A 21,630-nucleotide genomic window follows, 5' to 3' on the forward strand; every position below is an offset into this window, starting at 1 on the left:
TGTATAATGTATACACACACACACGTGGAGATATATATATAATATATATAATATATTATATATATATAATATAGCTCCATATTCATATATATCATGTATATTTTTATATGTGTGAATTATAATTCATGCATATACTATATGTTTGTGTGTGTGTATGTATATAACTATTTATAATTTCAAAATATTGGAAACTACTTAAATGTCCAAGTGTAGGAGAGTGCTGAATTCTCTATAGCACATACACACATAACATGCACCTATGAAAAAGAATTAGGCACTAAATGCAATGTGGGATCCTGGATTGGATCATGGAATAGAAAAGGACATGAAGGGGCGCCTGGGTGGCGCAGCGGTTGGGCGTCTGCCTTCGGCTCAGGGCGTGATCCACATCAGGCTCCTCCGCTATGAGCCTGCTTCTTCCTCTCCCACTCCCCCTGCTTGTGTTCCCTCTCTCGCTGGCTGTCTCTCTGTCACATAAATAAATAAAATCTTTAAAAAAAAGAAAAAAAAAGGACATGAAGTGGAAAAACTGGTAAAATCCAAATAAAGTCTGTAGTCAACAATATTGTTTTTCTAAAGATCTATTTATTTGAGAGAGAGAGAGAGAGTGCACATGCATGCACACAGGACAGGGTGAGCAGGGGGAGGGGCAGAGGGAGAGGGAGAGAACCTCAAGCCGACTCCCCATTGAGTGCAGAGCCTGATAAGGGGCTCGATCCCACAACACCGAGATCATGACCTGAGCTGAAACCAAGAGTCAGATGCTTAACCGACTGAGCCACCCAGGTGCCCCTGTAGTTAACAATATTGCATTACTGTTCATTTCTTAGTTTTGATAAATACACTATGGTTACAGAAGATGTTAATATTAATGGGAGCTAAGTGGTAGGGTCTATGGGAATTCCCTCTCCTATCTTTACAGTTTTTTTGTAAACCTAAAAATTAGTATTTCAAAATAAAAACAAAACTATTAAAATGTTTTTTTAAAAAACAAACACAACATGTGGATACTCTCTATGAACTGATATGAAGTGTTACCCAAGAGTTACTGAGTGAAAAGAGCAACTGCAGAGGAGCATACGTACATGAAGGCTTATGTGTAAGAATTAAAAAGAAATAAGAAAAATACATACATCTGCCTCTTTTTACAAAAAGAAACACAGGAAGGACAAGCCAGATAAGAAGGAAGTTGGTTAACTAGAAGAGGTTGGGGAGAACAGGGTAGCAAGGAGGCAGAAGGGAGTTAACGCTTTGGGAAATTTACAATTTTGGAAGCATGCTAATATTTTCTGCATGCAAAAAATGAAGTTAAACTAACAATGCAGCAAAGAAGAAAGGGCCTGAAACTGAAAGCAAACTGAAACAAAGGGTTGATTCCAGGACTGGGACAGAGAAAGTACAAGATGAGTTTGGGACATGGGGTGCCTGGGTGACTTGGTTAAGTGTCTGACTTCAGCTCAGGTCATGATGCCGGGGTCCTGGGATCGAGCCCTGCATCAGGCTCTCCGCTCAGCGGCGAGTCTGCTTCTCCCTCTCCCTCTGTGATCTCTCTCGCTTTCGCTCTCTTTCAAATAAATAAATAAATAAAATCTTTAAAAAAAAAGAGGAGTCTGTGGCATCCCATATAGCAGAAGTAAAGTGTTCAAAAAAGCCACAGGGACATGTCACAAGGACAAAGGAGGCAATCTGTAGGTGTTTCCTCTAGCTAAACCTGGGATAGTGTGAGTGCCAAAATTATTAAGTCCAGTAATGAAACATGAACAACTGAAAAACACAGGAATCCACGAGTCCATAACAAAAATAAATCAATGAATAAATGCCAAGAGAGCTCTTGCTTATAGCAGAATAACAGGTGCCAACTGATAAATGTGAGAGAATGCTGGGATCAGAAAGCGATCGTTTTGTAAAAATGTCACAGCGAAGACTGGTTCAGACAAAAAAATCACGAACGGACACTAAATCATGGGGCAATTTTGATAAGGAGTAGGTTATTTGCATGGCTTTAGAGTGTTTTCCCATAGAACATTTCAAATTGTTTATTATTGGAAAAGGCAAAATTAGTAACTCTACAGTGGAGAACCCGGGTAGGTAACGCCTTGCTGGGTTTCTATCAGCCACGAGGGGAGATATCATGTGCCTCCAGAAATGACACTCTGAAAAGGACGTAAGGTCACTTATGAGGTGCTCCTCCTGGGTATGCATAATCAGAATCAAATCCTAGGAGACATCTAACAAAACCTAAAATGAAAAATATCCCGTTAAAAAAAATAGAAACACATACATAAAAACATGAATGTCATAAAAGACAAAGAAAGGCTATAGAAACGTTCTAGATTGAAGGAGACAAGAGATGAAAACCAATTCAACAGCTTCCTAGACTGGATCTTGCACTGGACTGAAAGGGAAAAAATGCTAGACACTGGGTCAATGAACAAGATTGGAGTATGTGCCAAATACTAAAGTATAATGTTAACGTTAAATTTAACAGAATGTTCTCAGAAATACACAGTGAAGGATTTGGGGGGGGATTCCCCTCAAACAGAAAGTAAATGAGCACTCCATTGATACTGTAAATGGGGTAAAATGTTAACAATAGGAGAACATGCAAAAAGGTCTACAGGCTCTTATTTTTACAACGTTTCTGTAAGTGTGAAATTATTTCCAGTTAAAAGTTGAAACAAAACAAAACAAACAACCCTCTACCTGTATTTTTCCTCTCACAAATGTGGTGATATCATTCTCGTTTTCAAAGATGGACAGTGTCTGCAGTAAGTTCTGCTCAAGCCATTCCCAGTGTTCGGTGATTTCCTTTCTGGAACCACCTGTATGAATAATAAGATGATAAAACATGATACTAACATTTCGTGAATTTACAAGATACTTAAATAGACTCATTTCATCAATACGCAGTGTCACTAAAGGAGACCGCTGTCCCAACAGCTCTGCCTTTAAAATGCTTTCTCCCTTTCCGAGTAAGCAGTGTCTTATAGTCAAGTCTGATCAGGTGGGTTCAGAAACTTCTCCGACGCTGTCTCCGGTTAGAAGATAGCAACACTTCTCCCACTCACTTCTCTGGATTGGGACTTGAGCACGACCCTCCACTTGTCTCCCTCCTAGAACCTGCATGCCCTTCACAAGGGAAGCTAGATCTCGTTAGGATACGAGGTTACGGTTGTTAAGTTGCAAGAATATGAGAGCTTTGGTATGCCCCTGGAGGTCTGATGTAACCACCTTCTATAATGGGCAAAAATGATCCTCGCTCACTTCAATTATGAATGAGATGTGAAAGTGGACGATCGCTGTGGAACAGCTGCCTGGCTCTCGTGAGCATGGCTGCCTTGAAATGTAATGGGATGAGGTCATCCTCACAGCCTCCGAGCAAGTCACCACACTTCGGTCAGTGATGAGAAGCATCAGTCACCTCGCCTGGCAAGCTCCACACTGACACAACCCTAGCCTTGTAGCGCACGTAATGGGCACCGCTCTCCGCTCAGGGCTGCACAGGTCCCACGGAGGTATGCCGCCAGGATGTGGCTGTAAAGATACTGGGCTAAATTCCTTCCCCTTCCCCTTTTATTCTTGCTCTGGGATTGTTAATGATCTTGCAGAAAACCATGTTTTAGAAATCATTCATATCCATATATATAAATCGTAGGCTACTCATCCCAGAATTAAGGAATGACTTTCTGATTCCACTGATTCAACCTCCAGGCATCTCCTTAGATTTCCAAGCTTTCTTTTCCTTAATTTCTTAACAGTGTCTCTTCTTCTCTTTGTTCTCTGTCACCAGTAATTCACGGTAAGTCAGAATCGCACTCTGACTCCTGACAAAGAAAGGCGGGAGGCACGAATGTGTCTACAATGATACTCAGAACTGTCAGAGCAGAACTAAAATCTCCCCGAGGTGAGGCAGGTTTGAGGGGTTTCAGAACCACTGTGTAAGGAGAGAAAAAACAAAACCAAACCCAAGTTCATTTTCTTTTCTTTTAACACTAACCACCAAAGCTGCCTACACGGAATACCGATGCAGAGGATGAAAGCAGATTTGTTCGTAGAGAGGCAGCGCTGTGAAACACGAAGAACAGACCGCTGATCTCTGTGGGCGTTACCCATGGCTCGTTATTTGGGGCCACAGTCAACCACAGGGAAAGACAAGTGATGACTCTGTACCGCGATGTCACGGAGAGAGCTAGAACGCAGACACCTGCGCCCCCTCACTCCGCCACCAGCCAGTTGGATGACTTTAGACAGTTTTGTTTAATCTGTAAAATGGAGATGAATTAAACACACACACACACACACACACACACACACACACACACACCTTTATCCATCTCAGAGCAATGCTATAAAAATCCCAAGGAATAACGTCCACAGAGATACTTTGGAAAATAGGAAATATTTTTCAGATGCAAACAACAATGCCCATTTGGAATATTGAGGGGAATGAGTCATTTTGGAGTTTACCAGAGTGCTTTAAAACACTTCAGACTTCAAAATTTTAAACAGTCACTGGAAAGGTTTCTTTCTTTTTAAAGATTTTATGTATTTATTTGAGAGAGAGCAAGCAGAGCATGAGCAGGGGAGGGGCAGAGGGAGAGGGAGAAGCAGACTCCCCACCGAGCAGGGAGCCCGACTCAGGGGCTCGATCCCAGGACCCTGAGATCACGACCTGAGCTGAAGGCAGACGTGTAACCAACTGAGACAAGCAGGCACCCTGGTCACTGGAAAAGTTTCTAAAACATGCCGTGCCCTTCCTTGTCCGTAAACAGGTCCCTACCATCACCAGCTGTGACTGGCTGTGATAGGCAGATGGAGCCTGTTAATGCCTGCCAGGAGCCCGCCACCCCGGGCACCTGTGCTTGCTGGCACTGTCGGATGTGTGCACCTCGGGACAGAGGCACTCCTGGAGACCCACGGGACGGCTGAGCTTCCACAGACCTGCCGGGCACAACTCCCAGCACCTGTCTGATCTTGCTTCTTCTTCTGCCCCTGCCTATGTTGATCGCAGAGGTGCTTTCCAGAGGCTGGTTTTCACACGGTCTGGCTATTGACTGGTACCTTACCATGCGCGGCCCTTGACCAGGTACTTGACTTTAGAGTCCTGGTTACGTTGGCTCTGGAATCCAGCCTCGGCTCACCCTCACTAATGTTCAATTATTCTGGATGGAAAAGTCTATCAGCTACAAGACCCAGGACAGAACAGGTGTGCTTTCAGCTTTGCACATGCTGCCTTCAGAGTGTTCTTTCTGCACGTATTCACGTAAGCACACGCAGCCACCCACACATGCAGGGTAAAAATGGTGTAGGTGCACACATATACTCATTCAACAAACATTTACTCATACTTCCAACTGTCGTGGATAAAATACAAAGACATTATGGCTAATTCTCATCTTTTTTTTTAATATATATTTTTTAAGATTTTATTTATTCATTTTTAGACAGAGAGAGAGAGCACAGGGGCAGGGGAGAAGCAGAGAGAGAGAGACAGTACCCTTGTACTAAAGCTCAGATTTACTATAAACATTGTTTCCCCACCTACTGCCTTCTCTGCCGTCCCAGGACCTGCTGTGTCCCACCTGTTACACTGTCCGTCATGTCCATGATCTCCACCTTGTACCACCTAACACCATATGCACCACCGGCTCTTCTACTTCTTGCTGCCCAGGATGGAAATCCCCGCATTTCTATCTTCGATTACTACCACTGCCCCCCACTGCTGCTGCCCGTGAGGCTTCCATTCTGCTCTCCATCTCCTGTTGCTTCTCCCATACTTCTGAGTGTCACATGAAAAGACTAGGCCTCTAGAGTTATCCTGAGCCGCTCACTGCTCCCGCATATAGGAGAGGAGCCGACACCGCATATCTCAGCATCTTGAGGTCCTGCAGCTCTTTCAGTGTGCTCAGTGCCTTGGGCCTGCTTCTGTACTACCAGACAGGTTTTGGAGGTTTCTTCTGGCTCTATCTATTATCTAAGATTCCAAAGTTCCAGAAGACTGAGCTCTAGATAAGGAAGGACTTTGTGTACCATTATAGGAAACCATTTTCACCATATACTACTCGAGAAGAGAAAAAGACACAAATGCCAGCAGCCACTGGTAGGTTCAGGAATTAACTATGGACACTTATCTATACCCAACAGATACTTTTTTTTTTTTATTATGACCAGTTAGCCAACATCATTAGTTTTCGATGCAGTGTTCAATGATTCATTAGTTGTGTATAACACGCAGGGCTCATGACAACATGTGCCCTCCTTAATACCCATCAACCGGTTACCCCATCTCCCCATCCTCCTCCCCTCTGTAACCCTCAGTTTGTTTCCCGGAGTCCATAGTCTCTCATGATTTGTCTCCCCCTCTGATTTCTTCCCATTCATTATTCCCTTCCTTCTCATAATGTCCTCCACGCTATTCCTTATGTTCCACGTATGAGTGAAACCATATGATAATTGTCTTTCTCTGACTGACTTATTTCACTTAGCATATTCCACTCCAGTTCCATCCACGTCGATGTAAATAGTAGGTATTCATCCTTTCTGATGGCTGATTAATACTCCATTGTATATATGAACCACATCTTTATCCATTCATCTCCCAAGAGATATTTTCTAGGGTGAGTAATGAAATATACCTTTTACATTTATTGCTTACTATAGAAAAGCACCACATTGTCTGAACACTTTCCTGAATGCTCCAGGTTCTGGGGACTAGAAGTACAATCAATAGGGATAAAACAGAGCTGGATTCCCTGACCCAGCAGACGAGACAAATTCTAAAGACGCCACTCTTCTAAAAAGTATTTCTGTAATCAGGTGTCCATTCCTGTCCAGTTCTCACTCCAGACCAAAGAGTCCACATTACCTCTCAGAGATCACAGAGCAAATGTCCTGTTAACTGCTTGAGACCCACTGTCACTTTGCTGGACCACTCTTTAGGAATGAGCAAAACGCCAAAGGAAAAATGTTGAAATCCTAAATGTTCCTTATAAATAGCTCTTTCCTTTCTCAAGACACTAAATACAAGTGCTGCAATAGTTAAGATCTTGGAAACCTTCTTTTGTTATTTTTGAAGGCGAGGTAACAGGGGCTCCGGTGCTGTGACTAGGGACTGGTCTGTTTACCCAGAAGTTTGAACAGAAGGTGTTAGATGCTCAGAATAAGAAAGGAAGGGCTTGGCTGTCGATTTTCTGGAAAGGCTTCATTTGCAGAGCTACAGCAGGAAATCCAAGCTGACCTGACTGTGCAATCAGCTGGAACAACGAAGAAAGATGGCATTGGGAATGAGAATCCTTCAGAAAATCCAAGTCAATCCAGGCTGAAGCATTCTGCTGTGGTAAAAACTAGATCAACACTTGAGGGGCTTAAGGTTACTTAGAAATTAATTTTGGAAAAATGGGAATCTTTATCTTTTGGAGTGGTGGCTTTTGTTTTATTTCTTTTGTTTTGTTTTTAAGAATGCTAGTCATAGGCCCTGTTGCACATATCTGGGCAAAATCTGAACATTATTTAAGATGATGAAAAATACAAAATCATCCTAGTCTAACCTTTCACCTAACTTAAAATATATCTTAAAGTACATAAAGACTACTTGAAATAAAAAGGAAGAAGTATTAAGATGGACCCACGATTTGATTCTATCATATCTGGCCTCTGAGGATTAAAACAAAGGCTTAGGGCCCTACTGATAGATAATCAGCAGCTATTTCTTTGTGATGCATGATTACCTAGCTCCGAAACCTATACTTAAGGATGAATACCTACCATTTACATTGATGTGGATGGAACTGGAGGGGTTTATGCTAAGTGAAATAAGTCAATTAGAGAAAGACAATTATCATATGGTTTCACTCCTATGAGGAACAGAAGGAATAGCGAGGAGGGAGAACTGAAGGGGGGGGAATCAGAGAGGGAGACAAACCATGAGAGACTCTTGACTCTGGGAAACAAACTGAGGGCTGCGGGAGGGGAGTAGGTGGGGGGATGGGGTAACTGGATGATGGGCACTAAGGAGGGCACGCACGTGTTGGGATGAGCACTGGGTGTCATACGCAAATAATGAATTATTTAACGCTACATCTGAAACTAATGATGTACTATATGTTGACGAATTGAATTTAAAAAAAGGATGTTAGTTGGGAAAACAAAACAAAATGCAAAAAAACAAAACCTGCGTAAGTGCAGTAAGTATGACTAGAGATTAATAATAAGAAGCCTGCTTATCAGGGAGACAAGATCACATCATAGATCAGAACACAGGCTTTGATGTCAAAAAACAGTACAGCTGGTTTCAAAAGTACACATACTGACTTGTAATCGTAGGTAAATTACTTAATTTCTTTGTGCTTCAAATACCTCATCTGTAATATGTAGGTAATAACCCATACCACATTGGTTTGTGCTGGGGATTAAAGAAGATAACACACACATGTGAAGTCCTTAGCACAGGTCTAGAATACACAAAGCACTCAATAAACAGCTGCTTTTGCTATTACCATTGCAAGCAATAGACAAAGATCTCATTTGACAGGTGATGCAGGACGCATTTCTAACTTCTGATGTCAGGGCACTAAGATAGCGGCTGTTTAACCCTTGCCTGAGTAACACACATTCAGCAAAAATCTCTCTGGCCGTGGCATCATTATGTTCAGACTGCAAAGTGTGCACGTTACTGGAGTAAGGTGCGCCTAGAACAACTCCTTGTGTAACTACTGTAAGCTTCTTACATAACCCTGCCTCTGATCTCTTATGGGTCATAATAATATGCTCATAGCATTATAACCACTTTGAGAAAAGAGAAGCCCGGGTAACTCCTCCAGCCTTGACTGTAAAATTCTTACAGTCCTGGATGTGGTTGATCTCCTTACTTTACTTATCTCACTTAAGTGCCAAGGTCCTTTCCCGCTCTGATGGGGAGAAAGTAAGTGGCTATCTTTCTGGAAGGCAATCCAGCCAGAGACACTAAAAGCCTTACAGATATGTATACTTTTTGACTCAGCATATCTATTTCTATAAATTTACCCTCAAGTGATGAATAAAGGAATGTGAAAAGATTTTTTTCAGAGGATATTGATTCAGGTTGTTCAAAATGCAATTAACATTAGGGGAAAAAAGACTCATGTTTCCGATAATAGTGTATCAGATAAATTATATTACACACAAAATAAAATATTGTCTACTTATTAAAACTGACATTACAGAAATAGTTTTATTAACATGGAAAGCCTATACATATATGTACATACACACATATATACATATATGTTTTTACATACACACACACACATATATATACAAAGTCTCAAAGGTGATTTGGAGGGGCTCCTGGGTGGCTCAGTCAGCTAAGCGTCTGACTTTTGGTTTCGGCTCAGGTTGTGATCTCGGGGTCTTAAGATCAAGCCGCATGTGGGGCTCCGAACTCAGCGAGGAGTCTGCTGAAGTTTCTTTCTCCCTCTCCCTCTGCCACCCTCCACACCCGTGTGCTCCTTCTCTCTTTCTCTAAAATAAATAAATAAATCCTTAAAAAAACATTAAAATAAATAAAAAATAAACAAAAGGTGATTTGGAGAGTGGCATTATTGTTTTCAAACTTTTATTCCTTTTGCTTATCCGTATTTTCTAATTCTCTGCAATGAACATGTATTATTTAAAGAAAAAAACAAGTTCTTTTTTTTCCCCTGGAAAAAACCCAAATCTTTAGTTTTTCTCCTTGCCTGGCACAGCCCAGACTGCAGACACCTGAGCTTCGCTTTTTTAAAGATGTATTTATTTATTTAGAGAGAGAGAGAGTGAGCAGAAGCGGGAGGGCCAGAGGGAGAAGAAGAGAGAATTCCAAGCAGACCCCCTGCGGAGCACAGAGCCTGACACGGGGCTCGACCCCACAACCCTGAGACCATGACCCTAGCCCAAATCAGGAGTTGGATGCTTGACTGCACCACCCAGCCGCCCCTCAAGTTCTTTTTCTTAAGCTGCTGTGTTCCCAAGGATACGAGAATAGTTCTTGAGCTACCCGGACCAAGAAAGGATGGTAAAATACCAACTTCCACATTACATGCATTTCATGTGGATGGCAACTAAATTACCCCACATTTTCTCTCTCTAGTGTAGAGAAACGGCAGAAGCAGAAGCAACTAGCAATCTCTAATTAAACGCTGGGTCTTCCCAGCTGCTGACTGCAAGAATGCTTCATCATAAAAGCCAGTATAGCACTGCTCAAAAAGTGCTGGGCTAGGAAGGGGGAGACCTAAGAATTAGGTCTCAGCTCTGCACTAACTAGCTACAACCAGCTTTGTGAACTTGGGCAGTTCACCTTGCCTCTGCATCCTAGTGAAATAAAACTGTTAGGCAAGATGGTGACTAAAATATCTTGCAGGTCTGAAAATGAATGACCATCTAGGCCCAGATGAAATTCTGGGATGGTAAAGAAAAGAGAAACTAAATCAGCAGGGAGCCCAATCAAGGCACTGAGCAGGGCTGTGTCATCAGTGAAGTGCCCATCAAACACACATCCCCCACCCCATCTCCTTTATCAGCCCTGCTGGAAGGTCAGATGTATCCACAGGGAATTGTCATCAGCTCCTTCTTTCTTTCTGTTTGTCTCTCTTCTCGGTGGTCCCAGAGCTCCTCTGTAGACAATGTCTTTGGAGTTACCAGCATTTTTATGTGTCTATATTCTCACTGAGGCTGTATAACCCTTCTTACAGTTAGAACCTTCTAACTCTTCTAATAGGGAGAGCCAAATGGTTTGCCTTCTACTGAAATCCAATGAAGGCCAAGGAGGGCAGAGGACTGGGCTCTCTCCAGCCTCTGGGGCACCAAGTCCAAAACACCAGCTGCTGAGGGAAGACCTGTAGCTGTTTAGCTCCCTAATGAGAGCCTCAGATGCAAAATGGTCAGTCAACTGACTGGTGGGGAGAAGGGGAGACTGTCGGAATATAACAAGCTCAACAAAGCTGGCTAGACAAATTCCTATGGTACTGCTTCGTTTATGTTCTTAGAGATGGCAAAAGGTATAATTTAATGCATAAACCACTGAGCAAAATGCAATTCAGCAGGCTAGAATTGATGGCACAATGGAATATCAACCAAAGAGAAAGGTGGTCGGGACGCCTGGGCGGCTCAGTTGGTTAAGCATCTGCCTTGGGCTCAGGTCATGATCCCAGGGTCCTGGGACCGAGTCCCATGCTGGGCTCCCTGCTCAGCGGGGAGCCTGCTTCTCCCTCTGCCTGCCACTCCCCCTGCTTGTGCTTGCACTCTCTCTTTCTGACAAATAAATAAAATAAATCGTAAAAAACAAAACAAAACAAAAAACAAACAAAAAAAAAACCAAAGAGAATGGTGGCTTCATTTTGGGTGGTAGTGGAAAAAAAACAGTCATTACTGAGGACTGTTTTGGGGTCCCTTTCCCAATTAAAGGTCTCAATGCCAAGGAAAAGTAAAAAAACAAAACAAAACAAACCAATCAATCTGGATACAACTGTTAAATTAGAAGCAGCATATGAAAATAATGTTTTACCAAATAGCTCTTGCTTTTTCCCCGCTCTTCTTTCTGTATGGTTCATACCGCCAAGGGCCAGGTGACTGACTGCTAGATTGGGAGTAAGTGAGACTCAACGCAAAAGACTCCCCCTGCCTGGCTCTTTGCGGCTCAAGTCTAAGGCAAGTCAAACACCTAGGATTTACCCCTGCTCTTCTATAGAAAGTGGTCTACACGAACACACTGATGGTAGACGCTCCCTTGAATCCGATTTACACGCTGTGAATTCACGACGCGTACGGCGCACAGCAGTGTTTTGCAATCCTGTGGCTTCTACGGGGCAGGGAGTCAGACTCACCTAGTTTTCTGCTGATGCTTCTCTTACAGCAAAGATTCATGAAAGTTAAGCAAATTAAAAAGCTCTTGACACACTGTCCCACCAAATACCAATTCTGTAGTTCGCAAAAAAACAACATTAAAATTACAAACTGAAAGGTCAGCGTATCAGAGAAATCTGAAAGCTGGCAGCTTCCGCTCTTAAAATCCTCTCCTGAAACGGAGCCAGCAATTTGGGTTTTAAATGGAAATCGGTAAGAAGGACTAATGGGTGAATGGGACTTTCACACTGGTTGTCACTTCCGTGGAGTCTTACATAAGGAAATTCTGGAGGTATCTCTATGGGTAATCAATATCCACAAAAGCTAAACTGAAACTGTTCTTGGCTTATTCTAATGAGATCATGCAGTTGTGACAGGCATTATTTACTGGGGAAATGAAAGTACATCTCTTTGTGGGATAAATTATGCCATCAGCATGTATTGCCTCGTGTTCCTTAGCTTTGGTTTGGCAAATAATTCAGGAATAATTCAGCTTTGAAACTCTGGGCTCTGTCCTACACAAGCATTCACAGGAACACCCGCTTCACAGAATCATAGAATGGCAAAGGCCCAGAAACTGAGGAGTAGCGACGTCGGGTCACAGGGAAAGAAGAAAAGGCTAGGGCTGAGGCGGCAGGGAAAGAAAGGTCACAGAGGCACACACCAGCAGCTCCCCTCACCGTAAACACAAGCTGACTGGCAAGGCCAGGCGCCTAGAGTTGCTGTGAGGAGACGTATGAGGGCTCCAAGGAGCTCCAGACTCCAAAGGATCTCAAAAGCCTCTGGACACAAGTGGTAGGCAGGCTGGAAGGTGACAGAGAAAGTGTCAGAGTGTCCTTTCCACACGGTTGTTAAGTCAAGTGGTTAAGCGGCTCTGCCTGATTTCCAATTCCCTTTCTTTTTACCTCTTCACTTGCTGCCTACAATGTCTGTTTTAACACATTCTAGAATGTTTGCCGACTAACTGTGACCCTTTCCCCACCCCACCCCCCAGGGCGCTTCCCCTCTACAGTAGCTATTGGGTCCTTTCCCTGTGTATTGAATGATGGCTGGAGTGCTGGCTTAGAAAAGCCTGGGTGGCTGGGGAAGGCCTGTCTTCTTCAGGGTCCCCGCTTCCCTCTTCCTTTAGCCTCGATCTCCTTCCTCTCGCTCCAATCCCCAGCCTTCCCTCCCAGGTAGTTTTCTCCATGCCCTGCACCCTGATGCCATTCCTTCATTCACCAGAATGCATAAATGACTGATATATTCCATCATTTCTCATGGGACTGTTTGCATCCTAACCAGAATAACTCGAAAGGAATATAACACTACAAAGTTAGAATTTCAGGTACCATTAAATCCTTGAGGGAGCATTCCTAGGGCACCAGGGCCTTCTGGCAGCTGGAAATCACACCCAGATAACCTCTCCTACCTGTGTGAAAGGCCAGCTGAGATTCCTGCATTTAGCTGGGCACCCTGCAATCAGCTGGCACTGCGTGGTACTGGCTCACACTGGGCTATAATTGAATATTTATTTCTGTTCTCAAGAGCAGAGACCGGATCTAATTATTGTTATATCTTTAGATCCTAGGACAGTACTTCCTACCGAGTAGAGATCAATTTAAAGACTGAGCAAAGTCAACTGAAAGAGCTCCCAATGGCCGAAGCTAGAATGATTTGAGCAAGAAAATAAAGCAGCATTGGACTCCTCCAAAGTATAAAATCAATATGCATGATTCCATACTGATAAAAATAATTGAATAAATGAAAAATCCCCACTCCTTAAGGGTGGGTTGTGCATAGTGACTTCCAGAGAGTATATAGCATGGAAAGGGGAAGAAGTAGTGATATAACAGTGCAGAAACCAAAAAAATACTTCTTCAGCTGGGTGATCAAGGAAAACCTCATCAGTCATAAATTAACAATGTGTACCCTTGCTTGACATAATGTAATAAAAATAGCACTTTATCTCTCTGATCTCCCTCAACAAAAATCCATCACCTTAGCCTAATCATGAGAAAAACATCAAATTCCAATAGAGGGATATTCTGCAATATACCTGACTAGTATCCTTCAAAACTGGCAGGGTCATCCAAAACAAGGAAAGCCTGAGAAACTTCCACAGCCAGGAGCCTGAAGAATCATGACAACTAAATATAGTATCCTGGATAGGATCTTGGAACAGAAAAAGGACATTAGGTGAAATCTAAATAAACTATGGCTTTTGTTTAGTAATAGCGTATCAAGGGGCGCCTGGGTGGCTCAGTCGGTTAAGCGTCTGCCTTCAGCTCAAGTCATGATCCCAGGGTCCTGGGATCGAGTCCCACATTAGGCTCCTTGCTCAGCAGAGAGCCTTGCTTCTCCCTCTGCCTGTCACTCCCCTTGCTTGTGTTCTCTCTCTCTGTCAAATGAATAAACAAAATCTTAAAAAAAAAAAAAGTAAATTAGCTAAAACAAATGTACCATACTAAGATAAGATGTTAATAAAAAGGGAAACTATGTATATGAGGGCAGATTAGAGCTCTCCGTACTATCTGCCCAACTTTTCTGTAAATCTAAGACTGTTCTAAAATATAAAGTCTAATAATAATAATAATAATAATAATAAATCAAGCGGAGGTAAAAAAATGGAAAAAAATTAAGTTCTCAGTGCCTTTGCTTTTTCTATGGCTATTTGCAAAGCCACATGCAAACTTATACCTAAAAAAAATCTTGGCCACTTTGGGTTAAAAATTCTTGTGAGAGATCCAATAATGGCAGGGCTGTTGACCACCTTTTTAAACACAGGACATTATTATAGATTATGATCAGGGGGGAAAAAAAGATCCCTACTCAAGTAGGAAATAGGGTGCTCAGATATGTAAGTATTACTTAGTACACCCAAGTAGTCCCCACATACCTTTTCATTTCCCAGCTGCCCATGGAGTTAAGCTGGGGTCACGTGACTGGTTCCAGCCAACACCGTGTAAGTGGAAGAGATGTGTGTGACACGTCTGGGCCCAGGGAGTTAGATGTGGGCGTGCCTTTATCTCCCACTTTTCCCTTCTAAGTCGTTCTCCCATGCAGGCTTTGTGTCACTATGGATGGAGAAGGCCCAGGATCCAAAGGAGACTTTGCCAGAGTGAGAATGGGGTAGATAAAGGAGCCATTAAGATCTGGAGTCTACCTGCTTTAGTGGCTATGGTTAATTACCCTAACATACCAACTGATTGTATTCCCAAATAAAGGTTCCCTCCCTTCTGGCAGAAAGTTAATGATAATGTTTCTCTGTATTTCTGAATATCACTACTTACCACAGGCGATGGTCCAGTAGACCAAAGAGTCTGGAGTCTGGTATAGGATTCGGTAAGGAGCCACCCGAGCGCTGGAGTCCAGCACGACATCAAGGGTACCCACGAGAAGGCCTGAGGGTGGAGAAGGGAGAAGAATGCTTAAGGGTTTCCCCAGTGCTTCCCCAAATTCCCAGAGGCAGTGTCCACACACTCCTTCCATTGGACCTCCTTCTTCCCCTACAACCCCTCTCGACAGCCCCTCTCCTGTCGCACCCCACCGTGACAAAATGTTCATCTGAAACAGTCCGATGCTGGCTCTACAGTACTTGTTCCAACAACCTCCAAGAGAAACTGCAAAGTTGGAAGGCAGTCTGCTGGTATCAAAAATAATGGGAGGCTGACAGAGCTGGGAGCTCAGTCCCTGGCATATGCCGGTATTTACAAATGCTTACTTAAAATAAAAATAAGTACGGTATTAAGCACTTATGTGTTGGTGTCTCTGCTTTATCTACATTATGCCCAATGTGTATTACTTCCTCCCCGTTTTCATCTAAGAAACAAATCCTTAATTTGAGTAACTTGCCAAGGCTGGGAAGCAGTCATGTCTATCTGAGTCAGTGTGCCAGGCTGGCCTACATATTATTTTAATCTGTCCCACTTTTCTTTGTATTGAAAAAGTATAGGTCAGCTCAGCAAACACCAAGGAAGTACCTACTAGGTGCAAGGCCAAGCCCCCGGGCACAAAACATAGTAAGACAGAGTCCTTAAGGCATTTATAATCTAGTAGGGGAGAAGGCCAAGCAGTGACTGAACACTTGTTTAGGCGTGAACAAGGACTGTGAAACAAGCATTTTCACACCTCAGTGGCAGAGTCCTTTGGCATTTGTCACATCCATCATTAAAACCAGAGATGGCTGCAGGTGACTGCCCTCTGCAAGGATGCAGTAATTAGGCTGAGGACCAGAAAAGGCATTGGGGTAGCATACGGTGGCATTCTGTGGGTCAGGAACCCCACTGATCTGTCCAGACCCTGGAGGAAACTTGCCCACGTCATCCAAGTCCAGGATGCCTCAACAGTCAACAAATGAATTTATCTATTTATTTGTGAGAAATGCAAATACTCAGTACACCAATGCTCACTTAACAAGAGGCAGTGTTTTCTGTTCTCAGGAGTGCAAATCTGTTTTGTAAGTACCATTCCTCCAACACCCTTCCTCCAGGAAAGAGTGCCTCCTCTATCTACCCCAGCCTGGTATTAGGCCCCGAACATTTTCTTCACTATTCAAAAATAATATGGACACACCCACAAATTTCACAAAGTCAAATAAACTATATCCCTAACTTGGCAGGATGAATCCAGAAGATTACCATAAAGTAAATGTCCATGATTATTCCAAACGTCTGACAGAAGTCAGCAGGGAGCAGGATTTGGACTCAGAAGAACCAGTTAGGAACTTGGGCTACTTTTCATCTTAGGGCAAGACATCTTATTTCCAATGCCTTGGTTTTCTCAATGACAAAATGGAGACAGTATCGCAGTTACAAGATTGTTCTTATAATAAGATCGAATGTAACAGGATTTCAGGGCAAGAGGCTGAGTGGAATAGGGGTTAAGAAACCTGTCTGGAGGGGCGCCTGGGTGGCTCAGTCGTTAAGCGTCTGCCTTCGGCTCAGGGTGTGATCCCGGGGTCCTGGGATCGAGCCCCGCATCGGGCTCCCTGCTCCACTGGGAGCCTGCTTCTTCCTCTCCCACTCCCCCTGCTTGTGTTCCCTCTCTCACTGGCTGTCTCTCTCTCTGTCAAATAAATAAATAAAATCTAGAAAGAAAGAAAAGAAAGAAAGAAAGAAAGAAAGAAAGAAAGAAAGAAAGAAAGAAAGAAAGAAAGAAAGAAAGAAAAGAGAAAGAAAGAAACCTGTCTAGAACTTGCCAAGACACTCCTTTATTTAGTTTGACTTCTACTTAGATGGCATGTCTATTAAAAATGGCTTTGGGATACTACTGAGAGAGCCTGCGGCTGCGAGGGGAGGCGAAAGGCCCCCAGGCTCACTTGCTCTGCTCCTGTTGAAGAGAAGCTGCAGACCGGGAAGCAGGAAGCTCAGTGCCTGGCTCATAGCAGGATTTTCAGGAAGTTCTGCTGAAACTCTTGCCACTAGTATCTCCTGACATGTTGTCTTGTGACAATGTCTTGAGGTTTGGTTCCCACCCTATCACCATATTGAATACCTTGCTGTGGGTGATGCCACTGAAACTCACTTCCTTCTGCACTGGCAGCCTGGGGTCATGGAAAGAGCCATACTGCTGAGTCACCTAGCGTGCCCACGAGCTCAGTTCTGGCTCTGACTCTGACAGAACCAGTTCTGTGGTGTGGACATGCCACTTAACTTCTTGTTGCTTTGACTGGCTCAGTTGTAAAGTGATTATAATAGCACTTGCCTTCCTGGACCAAGGTTATTAATCAAGAAGCCTACAGGAGGTTAACCATGGGCAAGTCCTACAGTTGTCCTTGGTCTTTGTCCAAGGACAGGAGCCCATTTAGGTTCACTCCAAACCACAGTGACCATAGTCAACCTGAAAACACCAGGAAAAACAAACTTTCACTAAAGTGGAAATTAATTCATTTGTTTGATCTGGCCTGTAGGAAATACATTAAAATCCCTACAGCCTACAGTTTTCCAAGGGGTAAATTTCCACATAATGCCACGCATGTATGCATTTTTGTTTTCTCTACTGTGGCGTGGATTTACTGCAAGGACCTCTAATTCCTTTTCATTTCTCTGCAGATGAAAGACTATATTAATAGGAAAGCAGAAAAGAGCGTGAGCTAAGCTGGATTCCCTTCAATGTTAACTAGAAACACGAGTACATCATTCGTAACTGAGTGTTTGTAATACTTCACTCTTCTTGAATCAAAAGAAGAAATGAAATCCCCAAATACTGGAAATGTCACGTACATTGATTCAAAGGAACACACACTTCCTTCTGGGCTTCGGGAATTCGGTCAAGGATTAGCCTACAGGGTTTAATGAGCCTACAAGAGTGTCCTCACAGACAAAGGTTCTTCATGGGCAAGCACAGCTCGTTGGGCAGAGCAGCCAACAGAAGCGGTCCTGGTTCTGGAATTCTTCAGCCCTGGCCCTGCCACCACCCAACTCTCACACCCAGCCTCCCTGAGCCTCAGTTTCCCCATCCTTAAGGTCTCACTAGACTTCTATACTCTGTAACACACAGGAGGGAAGGCCTCTGAAAAGGTTCAACCTGATCCACTCATCTTGGCCACCGCAAATGTCCCCAACTAAAATCCATCTTCAATACCCACGATCCTAATTAACAAAATCTCCAGGGTCACTCAGGGACAAAGAGAACTGGGTTGTTTAAAGAACACACCCCAGAGTGAGGGCTTCTGATTAGATAGCAGCTCATGAACGCTCAGTGTGCATTCACAACTTGGCACCACCAGCTTCCAGTAAGATTTAGATGAAAACAAATAGGTACACACATACCTACTAGAGGGTCCATGCTGAAATGCTTTAGACTACAGACAGCATAATATTGTAATACTCACATGACGTGCACTCAGTACAATCAGAAAACTGTTGTGAAAATTCTTTGAAAATTTAAGGTACTAGATATTCAGACTCTGGGAAACAAACTGAGGGCCTCAGAGTGGAGGGGGGTGGGGGGAATGGGATAGGCCGGTGATGGGTAGTAAGGAGGGCACGTATTGCATGGTGCACTGGCTGTTATACGCAAATAATGAATTGTGGAACATTACATCAAAAACTAAGGATGTACTGTATGGTGACTAATATAACATAATAAAAAATTATTATAAAAAATAATAAAATTAAAAAAAAAAGTAGTACTGTGAATCGAGGTATGCAGGTGGCCAGTCGAATCAAGAAATACACTCTTCCACATTAACCCAGATGTGCCCTTTCCCTTTGTAACACTGACCGGAATTTCCCCTCCATTTGGAATGTTGTGCTTATCTGTTAACTCTCACTTCCCACTGCCTTAAATGACAAATTCCTAATTATTTAAAACCTCTCTTTCTACCCCTCATCCCCTCCAAGTTCTGCTTCTGTAGTATCTATTGAATTTATTTAAAATTACTTGCACATTTGCCTCGTTCCACGTGGACTCCTCTTTCCAAAGGACCTCTTATGGTGGAGGCTGACTCTCTCTGACTCCTAGGTCCTGCATTTTGCTTGGGGCACAGTAAGCCCTGAACACACGTTTGATCAATGGATGAGCGCTAGGTTTTGAAAACCTACGGAAGTTACCACTGTGCTACCTACACACTATGGGTACAAAGAGTCAAGACTCTGGGAGAGGGAAAATATTCCCCCTATAGCCACTATCCATACAGAATACTACAAGATGGGAAATCTGAGCCAGAGAATCCAATCCCCCTCACCCCACCCCCCCAAAAAATCAACCCAGCAATCAAGATTTTCTTAGAAGTTTTATTACTCATACCTCTGAAATGGCTGTCAAAATACTGAACCTTTGATCATTTCCCACACGAAGCGCTGGTAGCAGCTGCTCTCGTCAGCTATTTCTGGTGTTAAACAGTCTTTGATTGCCTGAGATAACTGAGTCAAATTATGGCCCTCAAAATAACTCTACCTATTGTATTAGTTTGGGGGCATCTTGTAACATAAAAATGCTGTTTTCAAGGAGATTCAGAAAACACTACAAAATTGGTACGTTTAGGCTTCCCATCTGCCTGTGGGCACTGGAGGGTGTGCGATACACACAGTCATCGCTCGCTCTGCTCCCGTGTAGGAATGTAGGAATGTGCCTGTGACAATGACCCATCACCTACTGACGATCTTGGAATACCTTAACGTTAAAGGGGACAAGATCCTACAGCTCACGCAGCCTTCCTCCACCCCCTCAGCCACGCAGCCAGTCAGAGGTCTACAAAGACCATGGCAGCAGAACGGTCAAGTGCACGGGCAGGGACAGTCCCTCCGCTGAGACTGCCACAGATGCCCTAAGCACTATTGTTCAAGGATGGCTTTCAAAACCACAGAAGAGTATAGGAAATTACAAATACATGCGCCACTACTCTGACTTTCAACATCTGACCTCAGCTGCTTTGTTTTTTGTTTTTTTTTTTTTAAACAAAGCAAATGTAACACACATAGCAAGGGTCCCCTTAATGCCTCCTCGATCCTATTTCCCTCTCTCCATTCACCACTGTAAGGTTGTTTTGTATTCCCCCCACCCAGGTCCTTATACTTTTATTGCCCCTCGTGTACATACACGAATGCACACTTAACACTGATGTGCACTTAAAAATTCACATTAATGATGAAGAGTAGAAATTGTTTGGCAACCTGTTTTTTTCACCCAATAAAATGATGATAAAGTTGACCCAGGTTAGACTTGTAAATTTGATTCACTCGTTTTAAATGCTGTATAATATCCACTGTATAAATATAAGTTACTCTTTTTCCTAATAAAGGACATTTTGGGTTTATCTCCAATTTTTTTCCTATAATAAGCACTGCAATCATTTTCCTTATATATGATGTTTTAAGCATGTGAAAACATTTTAGAATGGAATTGTTGGGTCATAGGGTAAGTGCATCTTTAAACCTTATCAGACATTACAAAATTGCTCTCCAAAGTGATTATGCCAACTTACTCTTACCAGGAAAGCTAGAGAATGTTTCTCCACAATGGTCCCAACACTTAGTATTATCAGTGCTTTGGTTTTTTGGTTTTTTATTTTCACCAATCTCAAGGGTGAGAAATAGTATCCATTTGTTGTTTTTGTTTTTAAGTAAGCTCTACACCCAGCATTGGGGCTCAAACTCAGAACTCTGAGATCAAGAATTGCATGCTCTACCAAGTGAGCCAGCCAGGTGCCCCTCCTTTGGTTATTTGAATTTGCATTTTTCTGATTATTAATGAGTTTGAGTATCTTCTCCTGTTTATTGGCTATTCAGGTTTCTTATTCTGTGACCGATTTGCCTTCCCCACCAAACTGACTTGTGCTGGGGATCCAGTTCAGAGATTCAGAGTTTACCTTTTAGAGGCTTCCACGAATATATACCCTGCAATTCATTTCACCAAATATCCACTGATCTCCCTAAAGCCAGAAAGGCGTATACTTGGACTTACTTCTTTATATATATTCTATATATGGAGGGATTTGGGATCAGTATTTACAAACCCCTCTGCATCACTCCCATGGAAAGCTTCCGTAGGTCACGGGCTCCCACCTTCTCCTACCTGCTGCTCCCAAGGTGTTATTGGTACATCCCCTGTAAGTCTTAGCACTGAGGTAGGGTGACATGCTCTTAGGCAGAAAGTAATTAAACAGTAACACCCAGAAGCAGCTGCTGACAGAGTTATAACCTCCAGAGACACCGCAGTTTCTACACTTCTCTTAATGAATCTTGTTTCTTCCCACCAGTCTATGAGCTCCTGGAGGACAGGCACAGCCTTGTTTACTTTGGAATTCCCAAAGCCTACAGTGAGTCCCTCAAGTTATGCTGAATATTTATAAAC

At 43.0% G+C, this 21,630-nt stretch overlaps 1 protein-coding gene across 1 annotated transcript in view; it reads right to left on the bottom strand.

Moving 5' to 3' along the window:
• TBC1D9 (TBC1 domain family member 9) overlaps positions 1-21,630 on the bottom strand; it is a 108,213-nt gene that overhangs the window by 49,283 nt on the left and 37,300 nt on the right. The window contains exons 2-3 of the mRNA XM_040626332.1: positions 15,126-15,236; positions 2,704-2,822 (exon numbers count right to left, since the gene is read on the bottom strand). Coding sequence (XP_040482266.1) covers positions 2,704-2,822; positions 15,126-15,236 — 230 coding nt within the window. The remainder of the gene's footprint in view (positions 1-2,703; positions 2,823-15,125; positions 15,237-21,630) is intronic.

The sequence above is a fragment of the Ursus maritimus genome, unplaced genomic scaffold (genome assembly GCF_017311325.1).
Source record: "Ursus maritimus isolate PB19 unplaced genomic scaffold, ASM1731132v1 scaffold_11, whole genome shotgun sequence".
Lineage (NCBI taxonomy): Eukaryota > Metazoa > Chordata > Mammalia > Carnivora > Ursidae > Ursus > Ursus maritimus.